This window comes from Aotus nancymaae, unplaced genomic scaffold (assembly GCF_030222135.1).
Source record: "Aotus nancymaae isolate 86718 unplaced genomic scaffold, 86718_ANA_hifiasm-v0.15.2.pri h1tg000008l, whole genome shotgun sequence".
Classification (NCBI taxonomy): Eukaryota; Metazoa; Chordata; class Mammalia; order Primates; family Aotidae; genus Aotus; species Aotus nancymaae.
In genome coordinates this window covers 21,637,793-21,655,439 of record NW_026988419.1, presented here as the reverse complement: position 1 = coordinate 21,655,439, position 17,647 = coordinate 21,637,793, and the positions used below count along the sequence as shown (strand labels likewise).

General features: G+C 33.6%; 1 protein-coding gene across 2 annotated transcripts in view; it reads right to left on the bottom strand.

Moving 5' to 3' along the window:
* Nucleotides 1–17,647, bottom strand: part of ERBB4 (erb-b2 receptor tyrosine kinase 4) — a 1,187,482-nt gene that overhangs the window by 550,183 nt on the left and 619,652 nt on the right. For both annotated transcript variants that reach the window (XM_012446038.2, XM_012446041.2), the window contains exon 3: nt 13,299–13,485. In XM_012446038.2, coding sequence (XP_012301461.1) covers nt 13,299–13,485 — 187 coding nt within the window. The remainder of the gene's footprint in view (nt 1–13,298; nt 13,486–17,647) is intronic.

Genomic DNA, 17,647 nt, shown 5'->3' with positions numbered 1-17,647 from the left:
ATTTTTTCCAAACGACATGTTTACTTCACAAACCACTTGATTTAAATAGTCATTTGCAATTATAATTAGAAATATTTTAGAAAGAAAACCATTTGAGGGGAGAGTGTCCATCATTCTATGCTTATCTATACATGTGATATTTAGAAACACACTCATGGCGTAAAACTCCCTATTTCTGTTAATTTAAGAATTATATATTACTGTTGAATTCCTCTTTAAAAATATAAAATTTTGTAATTGAAAAGAAATATGTTTCAAAGATTTCTTTGGCATTGAATATTCCTTACTAAGTCATGTTTTAATGGATTAAAATGTAAATGAACTTTAAAGTTACATTAAATCTCTCCCTGATTTAAATTTAAATTAGACATTAAAACTAACATGAAAATGGCTCTATAAACACTATTGTTTTAAATATTTTTTCTTTATTTGATATTTAATAATAAAATGTAACAGAAGTCACTGGCCATAGTAAAAGTATTAAATACATAAAACAATTGAATAATTACTTAAATTATGCACTGGTGATCTTCAATAAAATCATAAAGGAGTTGATAACCTACACTGTGACCTTTGATGTATTTATTTTGCACGAGTGATAGTTAGGTTCTCTTAATTTTTAAGAGGCGCTTGAGCCAAGACACTAATTCTTGATTCACCTATTTTCCCTGAGCACCATAGGACCGCATTTGAAGCATGATACAATTTTAATTACAAAGATTTATCATTATGACATGTAATTTCTAAGTACATGAAATGACAGTGTGATGCATAGATGTGAAGTTCAGCCACATATTCACTATGTGAACCATGGTATCAGTGACACAGGATGCTTCCTTTCATTTTATATTTCTACCTATGCTTTATAAAAGATATATCTATAGGTATGCTAAGTATGGCTTCATTATCTTTTCCAACTTTTCTTTGCAAAACACACTACACAGCACTCTTTGAACAAGACTACAAAATTCATATCAAATTTGATAATCTGTTGTAGATATCTGATGACTTTAGATTTCAATTTGGTCACACATGAATTCTGGCATCTATAATGCTTATTTTCTTCCCATTGATCAACGAAAATGTACACCTAAACGTATATAGATTGGCATGTATTTTCTTTAAATCTTTTTGTTATGTTCCTTTTTCTAGTATCTTGAATCAAATTATATTTTGGGAATAATACAGTTGAAAAAAAACTCGACTAACAGTAGGACAAGAAAAATCCTCATCTTGAGTAAATGATTTATTTTCTCTGGGACTCAGTTTCAAAATGAGAGAGGGGTTAAGCAATCTCTAAATTCTTTCTTAATATTGCAGTCTATGATCCTCTTCAACTTTGCTTTTATAGAGAAATTAAGATAGTTTTGTTGCTCTTCATTTTCAAAATATGTGCTAAATTTAAATGTCGTGTATTATTTGATGTATTAAGTCTGAAATACACTTACTTGTTTCAATAAATAAAATGTGAGCTCAAAACAAAATACTATAAAATGTATTTATCTTAAGGCCATAGACAAATTCTGGAAATAATTAGGTAGAGGTTTGCTAAAACTAAAAGGAATTACATGCCTTTTAATAATTTTTAAGTCTCCTCTGTCTTCTTATCAGAAATAACCCCCAATATGTTACTATTCTTCACAAAGGAAATTGAGTCTAATAGTAACCTACTGTGATGGTTAACTTCAGATGTCACCTTGACTAGATTAAGAAATACCCAGAAACCTGGTAAAGGCTTCATTTAGAGCTTGTCTATGAAGATGTTTCAGAGAAGATGAGCATGTGAGTCTGAGTAGAGTAAGTAGGGAAGATATGCTCTCAATGTGGGTGGGCAACATCCAATCTGCTAGGAACTCAGATGAACGAAAACAGAGGAAAGGTGAATACACTGATTTGAAGCCAGTACACACTCTTTCTCTCTGTGGGACACCAATTTCAGGCTCCCTGGTCTTTTGGACTACAGGACTTACAACAGTGCCTCCTTGCACCCTACGGCCTTAGATTGCAGACTGAGAGGTGCACCATTAGCTTTTCTGGTTCTGAGGCCTTCAAATTTGTAATGAGCCAGGTCCCCAGCATATCAGGGTCTCTAGTTTATAGGCAGACTCTTGAGACACTTCTCAGCCTCCATAATTGCATCAGCCAATTTTCCTAATGAATCCTCTCTCATATAGCTATTATCCTTATCTAAATCTATATCCTATTGGTTCTGTCTTTCTGGAGACCCATAACTAATACAGCTACCAATTGTGGTTACTGTAAGGACGAAGAGAGAAAATATTTGCAAACCACTTCTATAGAGTAAATACTTATTCATTATGGATGTTATTATTATTATTATTAACAATAGTATCTCTATCCTGGACTGTATTATGCTCTATAGATACTTTGCTTTCTACATTTATTATCCTAAAAAAGGCAAGTAAAGTCATTAAAACCAAGGGCACAAAGCCTAAAAGAATTCTAGTTACATGAGTAAGTTTTAAAAACTAGTAGGATTTATTATTGTATTCTTATTTGTACGCCACCAGATATATAATCCTACCCAGTATCATCCCTTTGAACATTAAAGCAGAAAGTTAAGATAATTCAGGGCACCATCAAAATCAAAATAATATACTTACTTACCAGAATATTTGCCAGAATATTCTGAGACTGCCACTTACAAAAAAAAAAAAAAAAAAAAGACCAAATAAAATTTGAAGTCCTTACATTTCATAGTAAACCAAAAATAAAAAACGCCCTTTTTATATCAACTTTTTTCAACACTACTATATAACACAATATCAAGCCTTTAATGTTCATGACAGAGCAAATGGAGTAAACTGAATGGTCTTTGAAGGAAGAAGAAAGTTATGGATCACCATTTTCACTTTTTTCTCATAAATTTTCTTCAGAATTGTTATAGTCATTGCAATTCAATAACCTAAACAATTTTTCATGGCTTACAATAAAATTATAGCTAGAAGATATACAATATGTTATACAGATAGATCATAAGATATTAAGGGGGAGGGACAATATTAGGAGAGCTAGACTAACCTGAATTAGACTGGTAAGGAAGACAGATTCTCTTTCTATGCTGATATATAATAACAATCTTCAGATCTATTTGACATCTTATTAAGCGAACAAGGTTTAAGAAAAACTCTTAAAAGTATTTTTTTCTATCTTTGAACCATATTTACATCTCTTTTTCCAGAGAATTGATAGATAGGCTAGATCTCAAAAGAAAAAAAACAACAATAATTAAAATTTCCTGGTTAGTAACATTTAGTATACCAGAAAGTGTTGGACCGTGCAAATTCTCATTTATCTATTTCCTGAGAGATACAGATAAATGGAAAATTCTATTCATCATTTACAAAACATTGACCATTTTTATTGCAACCTATTTTATGTACTTCCACAGTACACAGTTTCACCATTCCACTAGCTATGCTATAATTCTACGAAAATAATAAGAGGTATATTGAACTTCTGGTTTATTTGACTATTACTACGTTATATTAATTCTAAAATACATACATTTTGGATCTAATATATTTAAATTCCTGATTCAATGTACAAACTTTTACATTCATTTTGGTGCTTTTACATTTGCTCTTTTTTAGTGTAGACTACAAACAACAACAATACTTTGCTTCCTATAATTGATGATGACTTAAATTTGTTGAAATATGGCAGATATCTATTTGAGAAACCATTTTATAAAGGGGCTTTTCATGTTACCTTGTTATTAAATAAATGCTATATTAAAAAAAAACTGTTTAAATGAACTGGAGAGTCCTAAAGATAATGGACAGTGTCTATGCCAGAATTCTCAACAGGTTTTTCAGAATAATTATCTTCTATTAACATTTACTTCTTTCAATGAAACTATTAAAGAAATAGACTGTCTATTAGTCCGTTCTCACACTGCTGTGACGATACCACCCAAGACTGGGTAATTTAGAAAGAAAAGAGATTTAATTGACTCACAGTTCAGCCTGGCTGGGAAGGCCTCAGGAAACTCACAAACATGGGAGAAGGAGAAGCAAACACATCCTTCTTCATATGCCAGAAGGAAGGAGAATGAATGACTGCTCAGAGGAGGGGGAAGCCCCTTATAAAAATGTCAGATCTTATGAGAACTAACTCACTATCATGAGAACAGCATGGGGAAAATCACCCCCATAATTCAATTATCTCCACCTGGTCCCTCCCATGACACATGGGGATTATGGGAACTACATTTCAAGATGAGATCTGGGTGGGAACACTGACAAACCATGTATCTGTGAGACCTACTTCTAATTTCAATAGATACTTATACCGTGAAAAGTAAAGGTGAAAGTAAAAATTTCATTTTTAAGGTGTCATTTTTCTCAACAACAGAAACCCAAGTCATAGCAGTTTAAAACATATTTAGAAGCAATGCATGCCATCTACAACACTGCTAATGCAAATATAAAATATGGTTAGGTCCTAAATCATAAATGACACATTCTGTATTCTACAATTTGATGATATAAGCCTAACAAGCTTTCAATAATAACAAAAATAGACTGTGTCTATTTTTTCTTACCAAAATCAAACTTCTCAAAATCACATTTATTTCCAGAACTGCATTTAATTTTCAATATGTACTTCATAATTTAGCTTTTACAACCATCTTACAACTGAGGGTTTTCATTATGTGCATTTGAAGATGAGTAAACTGAGGTTTAGAAAGTTGAATCGCTTGCCTCAGAATAGTATTTGACTTAGGGAGCCCAGATTCTGAGCCTGTCTTGTGATTCTCTATGTTATTCTGCTTGAAGTCCTTGCCTGCTGCATTGGGTTTAGTAAAAGTGTGGTCCCTTTAGTGCTGTAGTGTCTAATATGATCGCCATTAACTAAATATGGCTGCTTAAATTAAAATTAATTAAAATTAGATAAAAATAAAAATTCATATCTTCATCCACAGCAGTCTTTTTAAGAGAGCTCAGTAGCCACATTTAGCTACTGGCTCCTCTGTTGTATGGCACATATTGAATATTGCTGTCATCCCAAGAAAGTTCTAATGGACAGTGCAGCTTTTGGGAAGAAAACAGATTAAAATGGGGGCTCCTGACTCCACAGACATGCTTGACTATAAAAATAATAATAATAATTGACTTCACATGGCAGATGGAGGGTAAATATTTGTCAGAAATATGATATTTACTAAGAGAAGGCAGGCATGTAGAGATAATTTAGAATAGCTCATATCTCAGCACAATGACTTGAATGTACAAGTAGAACAAAACAAAGCTAATAAATATTTGAACTGACATTACTTTCCAAAAGAATCCTAAACTTTTACCAGTTAAAATAAGTCTATTAATAAATATTTGTGCATTATAGCTAAGAGTTTAGCAAGCTTGATTGTTAAAAAGCCATAGTTGAATGACAGTGGCTATAGAATAGTTTTTTTTAATCAAATTCAGTATTTACAGTATTGTTGGTTGAATGTTTGCTTGTATTTTATTGTCAACTTACCATTCATGATATATTCAAGTATTACACAATGATCAAAACAAATTACTTCTAAATTACAACCTTAAGACCTATTGCTTAAGTTTGGATTGTTTACATTTTTCAGCCAATTTAATAGTTCACTGAATATAGTTTTGCCTGAAGAAACTGTCTTAAACAATTTTTGGGAGTGACATAATATGAAGAACTAAAAAATAGATCTAGATTCCAGCACAAGGTTCACCTGATTAGCCACAAGACCTTAGGCCTGGTTTCCTTAGATGTAAAATTATAATAATTATATCTGCCAGATCAGCATTACAGGGCTGTGTATGAAACGGATTTTTTTAAAGGAAACCGAAAGCATTTTGCAAAGTGTAAACTTCTATAACATAGGGGATATTACAGTTATCATGCCTTTGGTAAACATTGGAAGAGAATAACCTGTAGCCTCATTTCTAAACTGACTGAGGGTTTTAGGTTCTACCAAGCTTGGGGCTCCCTCCTCTAACTAAACTTGATGATATATTTATATATTTTTAAAAATTGCCATAGAGCTCTGTCAAAGACAGTACGTACTCTTCAATCCCTCTAAAATACTGATATGGTTTTACCAGTCCTCTGCCATGAAATCAGAAAGTGCAACAATCCAGTGATTCTGACCCAGCATTGCTGTGCCTCCCTGGATAATTGGGAACGGCTGCAGACAATTTTTCAGTTCTTTGCAGTTCAGGGTCTGAAAGCCAGACAAAGCCAATATCTTGGGGTGAGGGTGGAGAGGTGGGTACTCTGATATAGTTACTTTTTTCCTCAGAGTAAAACGATGGACCCATGGTTATATTATAACTAATCAATTTGCAGTATTACATTTGGGACTCTGACGAGCAAAGAGTTTCCTCTTTTTCTAAACACCAAAGCAAACAAGCATGCCTCCTCAATAAATGAGCTTCCAGTAAGGGGGTTTGTTGGATATATAAGCTTCCTTAGGATACATAAGCTTCCTCTCTTAGGGAAGGGAAAATATAGGATTTTAGTTTATCTTAGGAAAAAGTAAGAATGATCACAAAGGTTTATGATTCCAAGTAGGGAATTTTCCTGATAGATTCCATAATGCTAGCCTTCCCTAATGTTTTCTAAAGGATGCCCTAGGGATTACAGAGAATGTTCTTCAAGGAGTAAGTCATCTTTAAGATTCCTGAAGGGGTCATAAACTAAGCGGGTTGAATTATATGCCCTGAGCAGATCATCTTCCAGTCATGACTGAAAACATGTGAGCAAAGGAAAAAGGATGATTCTATTCCCTGAACGTCCAACCCCACCACTTATTTTGGCTTATTTCTCCTCAAATAGTCTTATCTCTGATTCCTGGTATAGCAAGAGGAGAAATTCTCATTTCCCCTTCATTCAGTTCTGTAAATCCACTCATCAGTCCTCTAAAGAATCAGTTGTCAGAGCATAAGTCCCAGCAAAATTTGCTGAAATGGCCATTATAAATCTTTGATCCCATAATTATAACATTTCCTCTTTTGAAATATATGTTTCTATCTACTGACACAAATACATTATTGGAGCTCTCCTTCTTCTAGTCAATACATAGTCTGATATGACAAGCAAACAACAGTCTTTAAAAACACTGATGAGAGTATCATTTCCAGAAATTGTGGACCTGATCTAAAAATTGGCTCCTTCTGAAGAATGTGCCAATCTTTTCACTGATTCTGTCTGACTCTGGCAAGCTTCATTATAGATTAGTTTTGATCTAATCATTTTCCACATAATTTACCCTTAAGCTAAGAGTATTCTTAGAATTTTTTTTTTTTTGGCTGCAAATATCACAATATGCTGAAGAGATCTTCTAATGCAAATATTTGTAGTACTTTTGCTAAACATTCTGTTTAACAACAACTCCTGAACTAGCCTGATTGAACCCATCCAAACATTACCAAGACCTTTCACAGGGTAGTTAAAGAATGCTTAGCAACTCTCATGTAAGAAAAAGAACTCAGAATGAATATATCTCTTGTGTAGGATAAGACAAATGTCAGGGCCAATGAAGGATGAAACATGATGATGGAGATTTGAAATGAAGGGCTGGGGCAACAGGTGCTTGGCATGAAACACTGAAAGACAGGAGAGAAGTGCTGTGAGGTAGCAAAGCCAGCACTCTTCCTGAGAGTAGACAAAGACAAGCCTTGGACTTCTCATCACCAGAGAAACAGATCTCCTGCACAAAGTAGTTTCAAAGTCATATTAGAAGGAACAAAGAGTATTTCTTTTTTTTTTTTTGTCTAAACAGGTCACACCCAAAGCCCCAAGGAAGCAACAGGAATCTATCTGAATATGCAGAAACAAATAAAATAGTTTTCTCAATGTGGTGACCAAAGGAAAACTATAAATAAAACAGATACAAGGAAGGAACACTAAGATTTCTAAACATCCCCAATGTGAAAGTTGCTTTAACTGGCACTTTCCCTGCTTTCTTTCTTTAATGCCCATTACAACACAATGAGGCAGAATTTTCTTCACAGTTTTCAAAATAAAGGATCTGAGTCTGAGAGAGACACCCAGACTGTAGGTCATAGGCCAGCCATTTGCAAAGAGATTTTTCTGATTTCACAATTGCACATCGATGCTCTATAACATGTATTGAGTCAATGACAGATGACTTGTCCTTTTTGATATTAGGTCATTTATTTGACCATTACTGAATAATGCCAAAAAGGCCTGAGAGACTTAAATGTGAAAAGGTACTACATTACTTTGATGTACTATTTTAATTAATAACTTATGCATATTTGAAGGCAGACATTCAAGTATAAGGTTCAGATAACACATCTTTCAAATTTTACATCATTTAGATGTTGTAGCTTCTGGACTAAGCATTTTACTTTTTTATTTATTTTTGAGATGGGGTCCCTCTCTGCTACCCAGGCTGGAGTCCAGGGGCATGATCATGGCTCACTGCAGCCTCGACCTTCCAGGCTCAAGGGATCCTCCTGCTGCAGCCTCCTGAGCAGCTGGGACACAGCATGCACCACCAAGCCTTGTATTCTATTTTTCATCTACCACAATCCAGCAAACTTCATATATTCTTTTTATTATTACTGAGGGCATCTAGGAATAACTTTGGTATTTTACTTTTTGTTTTAAATTTTTGTTTGTCCATACCTTAAATAATAATCTAATCAAGTGATCCAGTACACAGTTAATGAAACAATTACAAAGTCCAGAAAATATCAAATAAAGACTGAAACATGAATATGTTAGTCTGAAAATATGTAGAATATTCAGCTAATTTTTGAAAAATACCAATTATACTTTTGTATCATCCCAAATACCACCTCCTTTAAAGATAGTCTCATAATTTATAAAGTGAAAATTCAAACATTTAAGGTAAAATTTAGTGTGATAAATACATCTATACATGTATTAAATTTGTACCTAGGTTACCATACCACATCAAGATCAAACCACATTTGTTATTTTATATGGATAAAAATAAAATAGATAAGAACTTAATTATTTATCTTTCCATTTAATATATAAACAGAATAAATATGAACTTAAGTATTTATATTCCGATTTGGGATATAAATAGGATATATATAAACCTAAGCAATTATGAAAGATTACTTTGTATCTACAATATCATATGTGGATTAAATTGCATCATATTACCCACAATTAGTAACAGATGAGGTGATTTTATATATTATAGAAGGGAGAAAATAATAGTGGGTTTTGTGGCCCATATGATTCCTTTTAGGCTTGGCCACACTAGTGACTAAACATGTAGAAGCTTATAGAATTAATTATGGTTGTAAATATAATATTAAATGTCAATTTGAATAGGAATGTTTGGTTAAGAAAGAGGTGAAAAAAAAGTCAGCAGGACATCATCATCAAGAGTGACTGATAAGAATGACAGTCACATGAAAGTGACCTTAATGGAAGACATGATGTGCCCCTGTCCAGCTACAGACTTCTCTGATGCAGTAGTGACCTTCCCAATGGCCGCAAATATAGATGATTATATGCCTGAAGGGATGTACTGATGGAAGTATAACCTCTCCACTGGCAAGAAAAAAGTAAGGCAGTGTTAACAGGACACCTAGAGTATGCCAATATAATTTCCTCAGCACTTTATAGATTGTGTGGCCTATTTTTAGACTGGGGACCTGCCTCTTTTCCCCTCTACTTATCATATACCCTAGGTATAATGGGAAATGTGAGAGGCAGCAGTAAAACAAGTTTTTCCATTTGACCAGAAAAATATTTTTAAATGCATTTCTTGTCTTGGGCACAACCAACATGAAAGTATGTAAGTAAGATCTGCAGTAATTTTTTAGGCCATGCATAACTTTTGGTGAACATCAAAGTAGTTAATAAGAATTTTTAATGTGGGAATTAATCTATATATGACAAAGTGATATCCAACCATTAACTAGTATATAATTACAGTCTTCATGTTAACTAAATATCCCTTTTACACAAAATTTGCAGGAAGCTAATGTGCTGTTCTGAACAGACACTATTCTAATATCAAACATTGTAAAAGATGTCAGTAGAAACGCGAACCACATATACATACACACACACACACACACACACACACACACACACACACAAAAGAACCCTTAAAGTCTCATCTCAAAACTCTTGGTTACAACACTGTGTACAATTTCCATCCCCACAATTGTTACTGGTTATTTGCCTTGTTGAAAGTACTTAAAAATAAAAATTTGCTTAAGAAGAAAATTCATCATAAATTATTATTGTCTTTTTAATGGTTTATCATTATATAAAGTTGGTATTTGGCAAAATGATTACAAAAAAAGTTTACCCCCTTCCTTATCTTTAAGTCATTTTATACCCAAGTTTCTATCCAGGATCCCAGTGTGTTCTTTTCATTTTCACCCCAACATAACAGTGTATTTCTTGTCATGCAAGCAAAACCTTATCTATTCCTGTCCCATCCCTTCCTTTCTCTCTGCAGGATGATAGATGAATAAAAATTATTTGAACCAAATAAGTATAAAGAATTTAACTGGATATTGTGCTACCAATTATTGGTAACATATCATTAATTAGATTAGTGCTTCTCAAATTGTAGTTATCATCAGCATCACTAGAGGGGTACTTGAAACACAAGTCGCTGGGCCCCACCCCCAGAGTTTCTCATTCAATAGGTTTCACATGAGGCCCAAGGATTTGCATTTCTAAGTTCCTCAATGATGCTTATGGTGCTGGTCCTATAAGAACAGAGTTAAAAATTTAATATACTATGGTAGATTAGGCAGTGATGTGTCCGACTAATCAGCAGATTTGCTATTTCCCCTCATTTTATACCAGGTATAAAAAAATTAAGGCCAGCCCAGTAGCTCCACACTTAATAGAATATAAAAATGCTGTTTTAAACATTCTTGCTTTGCATAACACAAAAAAAAGTAACATAAAACAAATATCTTTCCAAAACAGAAAAACAATCTTAACTAAACTTGATTATGGCACTTGCTGTTGCTTTAATCGGGTTACCTAGAACATTTAGCTCTTTAAGATTTTACCATTGAACAAATTTTATCCCATATCCTTATTCATGTGAACAGCTAGGTGTCTTCTGTCATTTCTCACATTTTCTTGCCCACAAACATAATCGTGTTTCCATGTAACCTGCTTCTCACAATTGGAGTAAAACTATGGACCAGAATATCTAAAGTTCAATCACTCTAGACTGTTTCCCTCACAGAATAATTTTGGCATATAATAGTCAACAACTTAATAGATAAAATATCTGAAAAATGTTCACACTAGCCTAAATTTCTACCATTTTGTTGCACTTTCTTCAATTCAAAGTCAAAAAAGAAATTAATAATAACTTTTGAATGATTATGCATTTTTCTAAACAATCAACTCATTCTCTTACTCATTTATTATATTAATTATCCATTTATACTACTACACAAGAAAATACCACAGCTTCCAGGCAAAGTGAATAATTATATTCTTAAAATAATAGTGTTATATTTTGGTATGTACAAGTTAAACAAATGTCACAACTTTAAGTAATACACGGTATGCACTTACTCAGTATGAGGCATGTTTCCCTAAATGTGGCATAATTTTGATTGATTAAATAACTCCATTTTAATAATTTAGTAGTACTAGTATTAAATGTGAAAATAAATAAGGGAACTTTTTAAAGACTAATTTTCTATGTGGAAAGATTGCTCAAACGGCACATCTCATGGAATAGTAACAGGATTCAAGTATTATAAAAAGTTTGAAAAGAAATTTATTCATTTTGTTCTTTAATATAATTAGAGGGAAATCATGAAGAAAACACAATGCTTCCTATGCAGGTTTTAACTGGATCATATTATAGTCTTTTTAGATTCCTAATTTAAATCATTCAATTGTTCTCTACACGTTTCATTTCCAAAATTCTTTCTCCTATCATTATTTCTATATAAGTAGCAATTTAGTTAAAAAAAAAAAACCCATTCTTCAGTAAGAAAACTATCTTTGAAAGAAATAAAAGTGAAAATGTTGATGAAGGAAACTATAAATTCTGAACAATTTGCATTCACCATTATTTCATCAACTCCATAGTAATCATATCCAAAATAAATAACATAATCAGTATTCCTTTCTTCACCAAAAATATGCCAATTTTATCTCACATGTCTTGCTAACTAGGAAGCTACATCTAACTTAAAACTGTAAATTTTATATCTACTTCAAATATAAAAATACAAATGATTTCAATATCCTGACAATATTCATCTTTGTTTTTGTTGTATTTTAAGGCAGTATCTCTAAACTGCTTAATTTTTCAATGTCAAGAAGTATTGACATTGACTTCAAAGTACATGTAAAACCACTACGTTTGGAAGCAAAATATAAAGTTTACATTAATTTAGAGTAAATTAAAAGTGTAAACTCCTTTATCCCACAGTTAGTTACTAATTAATTACTAATTGGCTTTTCTTTTTTTTGAGATAGAGTTTCGCTCTTGTTGCTCAGGCTGGAGAGCAATAGCACAATCTCGGTAATTAGCTCACTTTGATTACAGGTATAAGAGAATAAAATTTTTGATTAGTAACATTATACCAAAAAGCCACCTACAAGAACTTTTATTTACTCTGAGCTATGTACACTGTAAAGTAACAGTAGGATGGCAAGAACTAGCTTACAAAATCAATTCCTATCAAGTGTTTTTCATAGAAAGATGGTAATTTTAGGTTGCTAACATCATATACTTCCAATATTAATGAGAAAAAATTACTCTGATGATATTAAAGTATTCTGAGAAAGAATTGCTGATGGCATTTAGTGAGCTACTGAATAAGAGAAACCAAAACTGTATAAATTAGATGCATTTTCCAAAAATAAGACGATTGTGCAGAAAACTAAAGATTCATGGAAATAGATATAACAGCCTGGGTATTACTAAGCTCTAATGATAGTTATTGCATTATTGCAAAGATTTGATGATATGGTCCACTGCTCACCTGAAACCACCAAACATAGCATGTTTCATATCTCAGTTTTCAGTCACAGAGCATTTCCAGAGTGTATTTCTGTTCAGCTGCGCTACAGTATTATGGTATCCTTCACACTGCACTTACAAAATCTATAAATAAAAGCAAGGGCATCACAGGGCATCATTTCTCATAAAATGAACAAATCACCAATATTTGATGCCTTAGAGTGTTCCTCAATATTAACAAATATGGCAGTAACCCTAAATACACATTTTTGTATGCACTGCCTTATACTGATTTTGAAAGCATATTTGCGGTTTTTGATATATTCCTTACCTGTCAAGTTCTTTAATCCAAGTTCCTGAAGTCCAAAGTTTCCATCTTTTCTGTAGTTTAAAAATATTGCCAAGGCATATCGGTCCTCATAAAGTTTTGTCCCACGAATAATGCGTAAATTCTCCAGAGGCAGGTAACGAAACTGATTAAGAGCCACTAACACGTAGCCTGTGACTTCTCGAACAGACTGAAAAGACACAAACAATTGCCTGTGTTATAAAACTAATTTGTCACTATGTACATGTAGCAATTTAGATTAAAATAAGTTATTAAACTCTAATTTTAAGTTTTTACCTTAATATATTTTCCATATCATATTCTAAATAATTGGCTTCATAATAAAAGATCATAAAGTGTTAGCATCTCATTTGAAGTATAAGTTGTATTCCTTTTAAACATTTATGAATGTGCTTATAGTAAAATAATGCATGTTGTTTATGAGACCTTCTTCATATCTGAGATTTGAATATAGTTAAATGAATAAAGGTCTTGCATATCAACAGACTACAATAGGTTAAAGACACATGATCATCAATCAAATTTTACATAAAAAAGCAAATTGGTGGCCGGGCGCGGTGGCTCAAGCCTGTAATCCCAGCACTTTGGGAGGCCGAGGCGGGTGGATCACGAGGTCAAGAGATCGAGACCATCCTGGTCAACATAGTGAAACCCCGTCTCTACTAATACAAAAAATTAGCTGGGCACGGTGGCGCGTGCCTGTAATCCCAGCTACTCAGGAGGCTGAGGCAGGAGAATTGCCTGAACCCAGGAGGCGGAGGTTGCGGTGAGCCAAGATCGCGCCAATGCACTCCAGCCTGGGTATCAAGAGCGAAACTCCGTTTCAAAAAAAAAAAAAAAAAAAAAAAGCAAATTGGTGAGCATAAGTAAAACAAAGCCATGTTAGCTTGTACATTATTTAGGATAGATTTAAAATGGCTCTACTCATGTTTAGTGCTATATTTATCAAAGAACAATTGCCCTGAACATCTCTAGGGAACGCAAACATAAACAACATATATTAAAAACTAATCGTTGTCTATAAACTCATTCCAACCACACTTTTAATTTTTACTGCCCACTATTTAAATTTAGTTGTCTATAATGAGTTAGTTATTCAAAGGTTTGTGAGACATTTTAAAGCAAAATAGTGTTATGAAAAAAGTATGCGTTTCATCTAAATGTTACAGTTTTTCAATAAAATGATGATAAACAGGTGTCAGAATTAAAAAAAAAAAAACTAAAAACGATTCAAAAGTACTCAAGTATTTGCTATTATTTTAGTACCAATTTCATGTTACTCTAACTAACCCTTTTCGTTTCAGATGCTCCAAGGCTCAGTTTTTGGCACTTCCTACCCGCTTCCCCCATCGTGTATTCTCACCCCCTTAGTAACTTTATTCGGTTTCAAAGTTGGTGATCTCCAAACGTTCATCTCTATACTTTCCCCAGACTCCAGATTCATATCCCACTGTTAACTCAACATCATAACTTGGATGTCTAGTATGCTTTTCAGATACACCTATCAACAGCTGAACTCTTTTCTTCTCCCACCCCTCCAGCAGCCTTCCTTATCTCAGTTGAGGTTATTCCATCTTTTCTGGTTTTCTGGCCAAAAATCCAGTCATCTTTGACTCTCCTCTGACACCCCAAGTGTGGTCCATACTGTTTGTTCTACTTTCAGAATATTCAGAAATTCAGCTACTTCTTATGTCATCTATGGCTCCCATCTGAGCCACCATCATTCCTCATCATCAATAGGTCTCCCTGTGTCTATTCCTGATTCTTTATGGTGTATTCTCAATTCAGGCTAGCCAAGATATTTTAAAAACATAAATCAAATTACGACACTTCAATGCTTAAAACTGAAACATCTCCTAAGTCACTCAGAGTAACAGACAAAATCCCTTTTACTGATATGTCAAAATCTTTATGCTGTTCAGTGCAATAACCACTAGCCATATGTTGCTACTGAGCAATTGAAGTGTAGCTGGCATAAATTTAGATGTGATGTAAGTACAAAATACACTCTGGATTTTGGAGATTATATGATGAAATGATAATATTTGAGATAAATTGAGTTAAATAAAACATATTATTAAAGTTAATATCAGTTGTTTCTTTTCACTTTCTTATTGTGGCAAAACAAACATGTTAAATTACATTTTTATGGCTCTTATTAAAATTCTATTAGACGGAACTGCAGTATATGATCTAGTCATCAGTTCTCTTTCACATTAAAATTATAGTTCTACCTTAAAGTGTGCATTATGCCCTTAAAAAACTGAGTTTCTCTTCATCTTGTTACCTTCTTGGCAAACTCCCTCACTACCTTCAAGTTTTTGCTTAAAGATCACATTCTCAGTTGAGGCCAACCCTGATAAACCTGTTAAACACTGTAGCCCCTACATCTTTACCTGCTTCAATTTTCATATTTTCCCCAGTACTTCTTACCTTCTACCATACTTTATCATTCATATATTTATCAGATTTAGTATTTGTAACCTGTCTCTCTTTTTCCCAGAATATAGCCCTATAAGGTCAAGCACTTTGAATTGTTAACTTGTGTGTCTCATGTGACCAGGAGAGTGGCAGTAAGAAAGCATCAAGTATTTCATTAATCACTCTGGCCGTTCTCTGGCCAGACCCTTCACCACTGTACAAAGTCTGTGGAATGAAGAAAAAGGTCCATTTAGATTCTGCACTCTCCCCTTCCTTACTCTGTGATACCAGAATTCCCTTTGCAAATAACCCCAAGTCTTTACACAGAAACTGTAATGTCATCTTTCTCAGTTCCATCCCTCAGACAGGAGACTGTGCCACCAATGTGCATATATTTAGGAAGGAATGGCTGAAGAATACAATATGAGAACCCCGCAAAGTATGCACAGGTTTTAACAGTCGAATTGATCAAGCAGAAGAAAGGATATCAGAGGTCGAAGACAAACTTAATGAAATGAAACAAGAAGACAAGATTAGAGAAGAAAGAGTAAAAAGGAATGAGCAAAGTCTCCAAGAAATATGGGACTATGTGAAAAGACCTAATCTACATTTGATAGGTGTACCTGAATGTGACGAAGAGAATGAATCCAAGTTGGAAAATACTCTTCAGGACATTATTCAGGAAAACTTTCCCAACCTAGTAAGGCAGGACAATATTCAATTCCAGGTAATACAGAGATCACCACAAAGATATTCCTCAAGAAGACCAATCCCAAGGCACATAATCGTCAGATTCATTAGGCTTGAAATGAAGGAGAAAATGCTAAGGGCAGCCAGAGAGAAAGGTCAGGTTACCCACAAAGGGAAACCTATCAGACTCACAGCAGATCTCTCAGCAGAAACCCTACAAGCCAGGAAAGAGTAGGGGCCAATATTCAACATCCTTAAAGAAAAGAACTTTCAACCCAGAATTTCATATCCAGCCAAACTAAGCTTCACAAGCCAAGGAAAAATAAAATATTTTGTGAACAAGCAAGTACTTAGAGATTTCACCACCACCAAGCCTGCTTTACAAGAGCTTCTGAAAAAAGCATTACACATATAAAGGAACAACCAGAATCAGCCTTTCCAGTCTCATAATTCTTAGGAATAATCATGCTACAAATAATCAATAGAAGAGTAGAATCCTAATGGAACAAAGGTGGAGAAGAATAGGCAAGGGATATATGGAATTGCTCATACCTGGCATCAAATGGGGAATTCTAGGCCACTATAGGTATTTCTAACACAGTGAGTGTCTTGAGGTGAAGAGATAAATGCCTAGGTTAATAGAGATGAGCTCAGCAATGATATGCATTGTTTGTACACAGCAATTTGTTTAAAATTGCACCTCCTGGAAAAGTCTAGCTCTAGGGATCTATAATTCCTCCTTCAAACACTGATCTAATGGTTGAACTGTTACCTCTTTTAGTGCCCTTATCTAGCTCTTTGAGCTCTTAAAGAGAGATTATAAATATAATCTGACATCATATGGTCTAAAAAGTAAAATTCTTTCATTCATTATTTAAACATTTTCTTTTAACTTGTATACAATAATTACTTAGTGATCTAGGTCACAATGATAAATGTGGTGATTGAAGATGTATTATGAATCTTTTGCCTACAATATATCATAAGATCCATCATTCCAAAACAGATTTATCATTAGCTTCCATCCCACTCAGGAAGTGACTCTTCTTATAAAGAACTGTAAAAACCCATTGGTTTATCCTGAGATGGAGAAACACATTTACAATGTCAACAGAGAAAACACAGATAAAGCATACTCAGGTAAAAGAAGAGGTTTATTTGCAAAAGAGTAACATTATTAGTAAGTTTTTTAGTTTTATTAGAGGGAGAAAGCTTTCTAG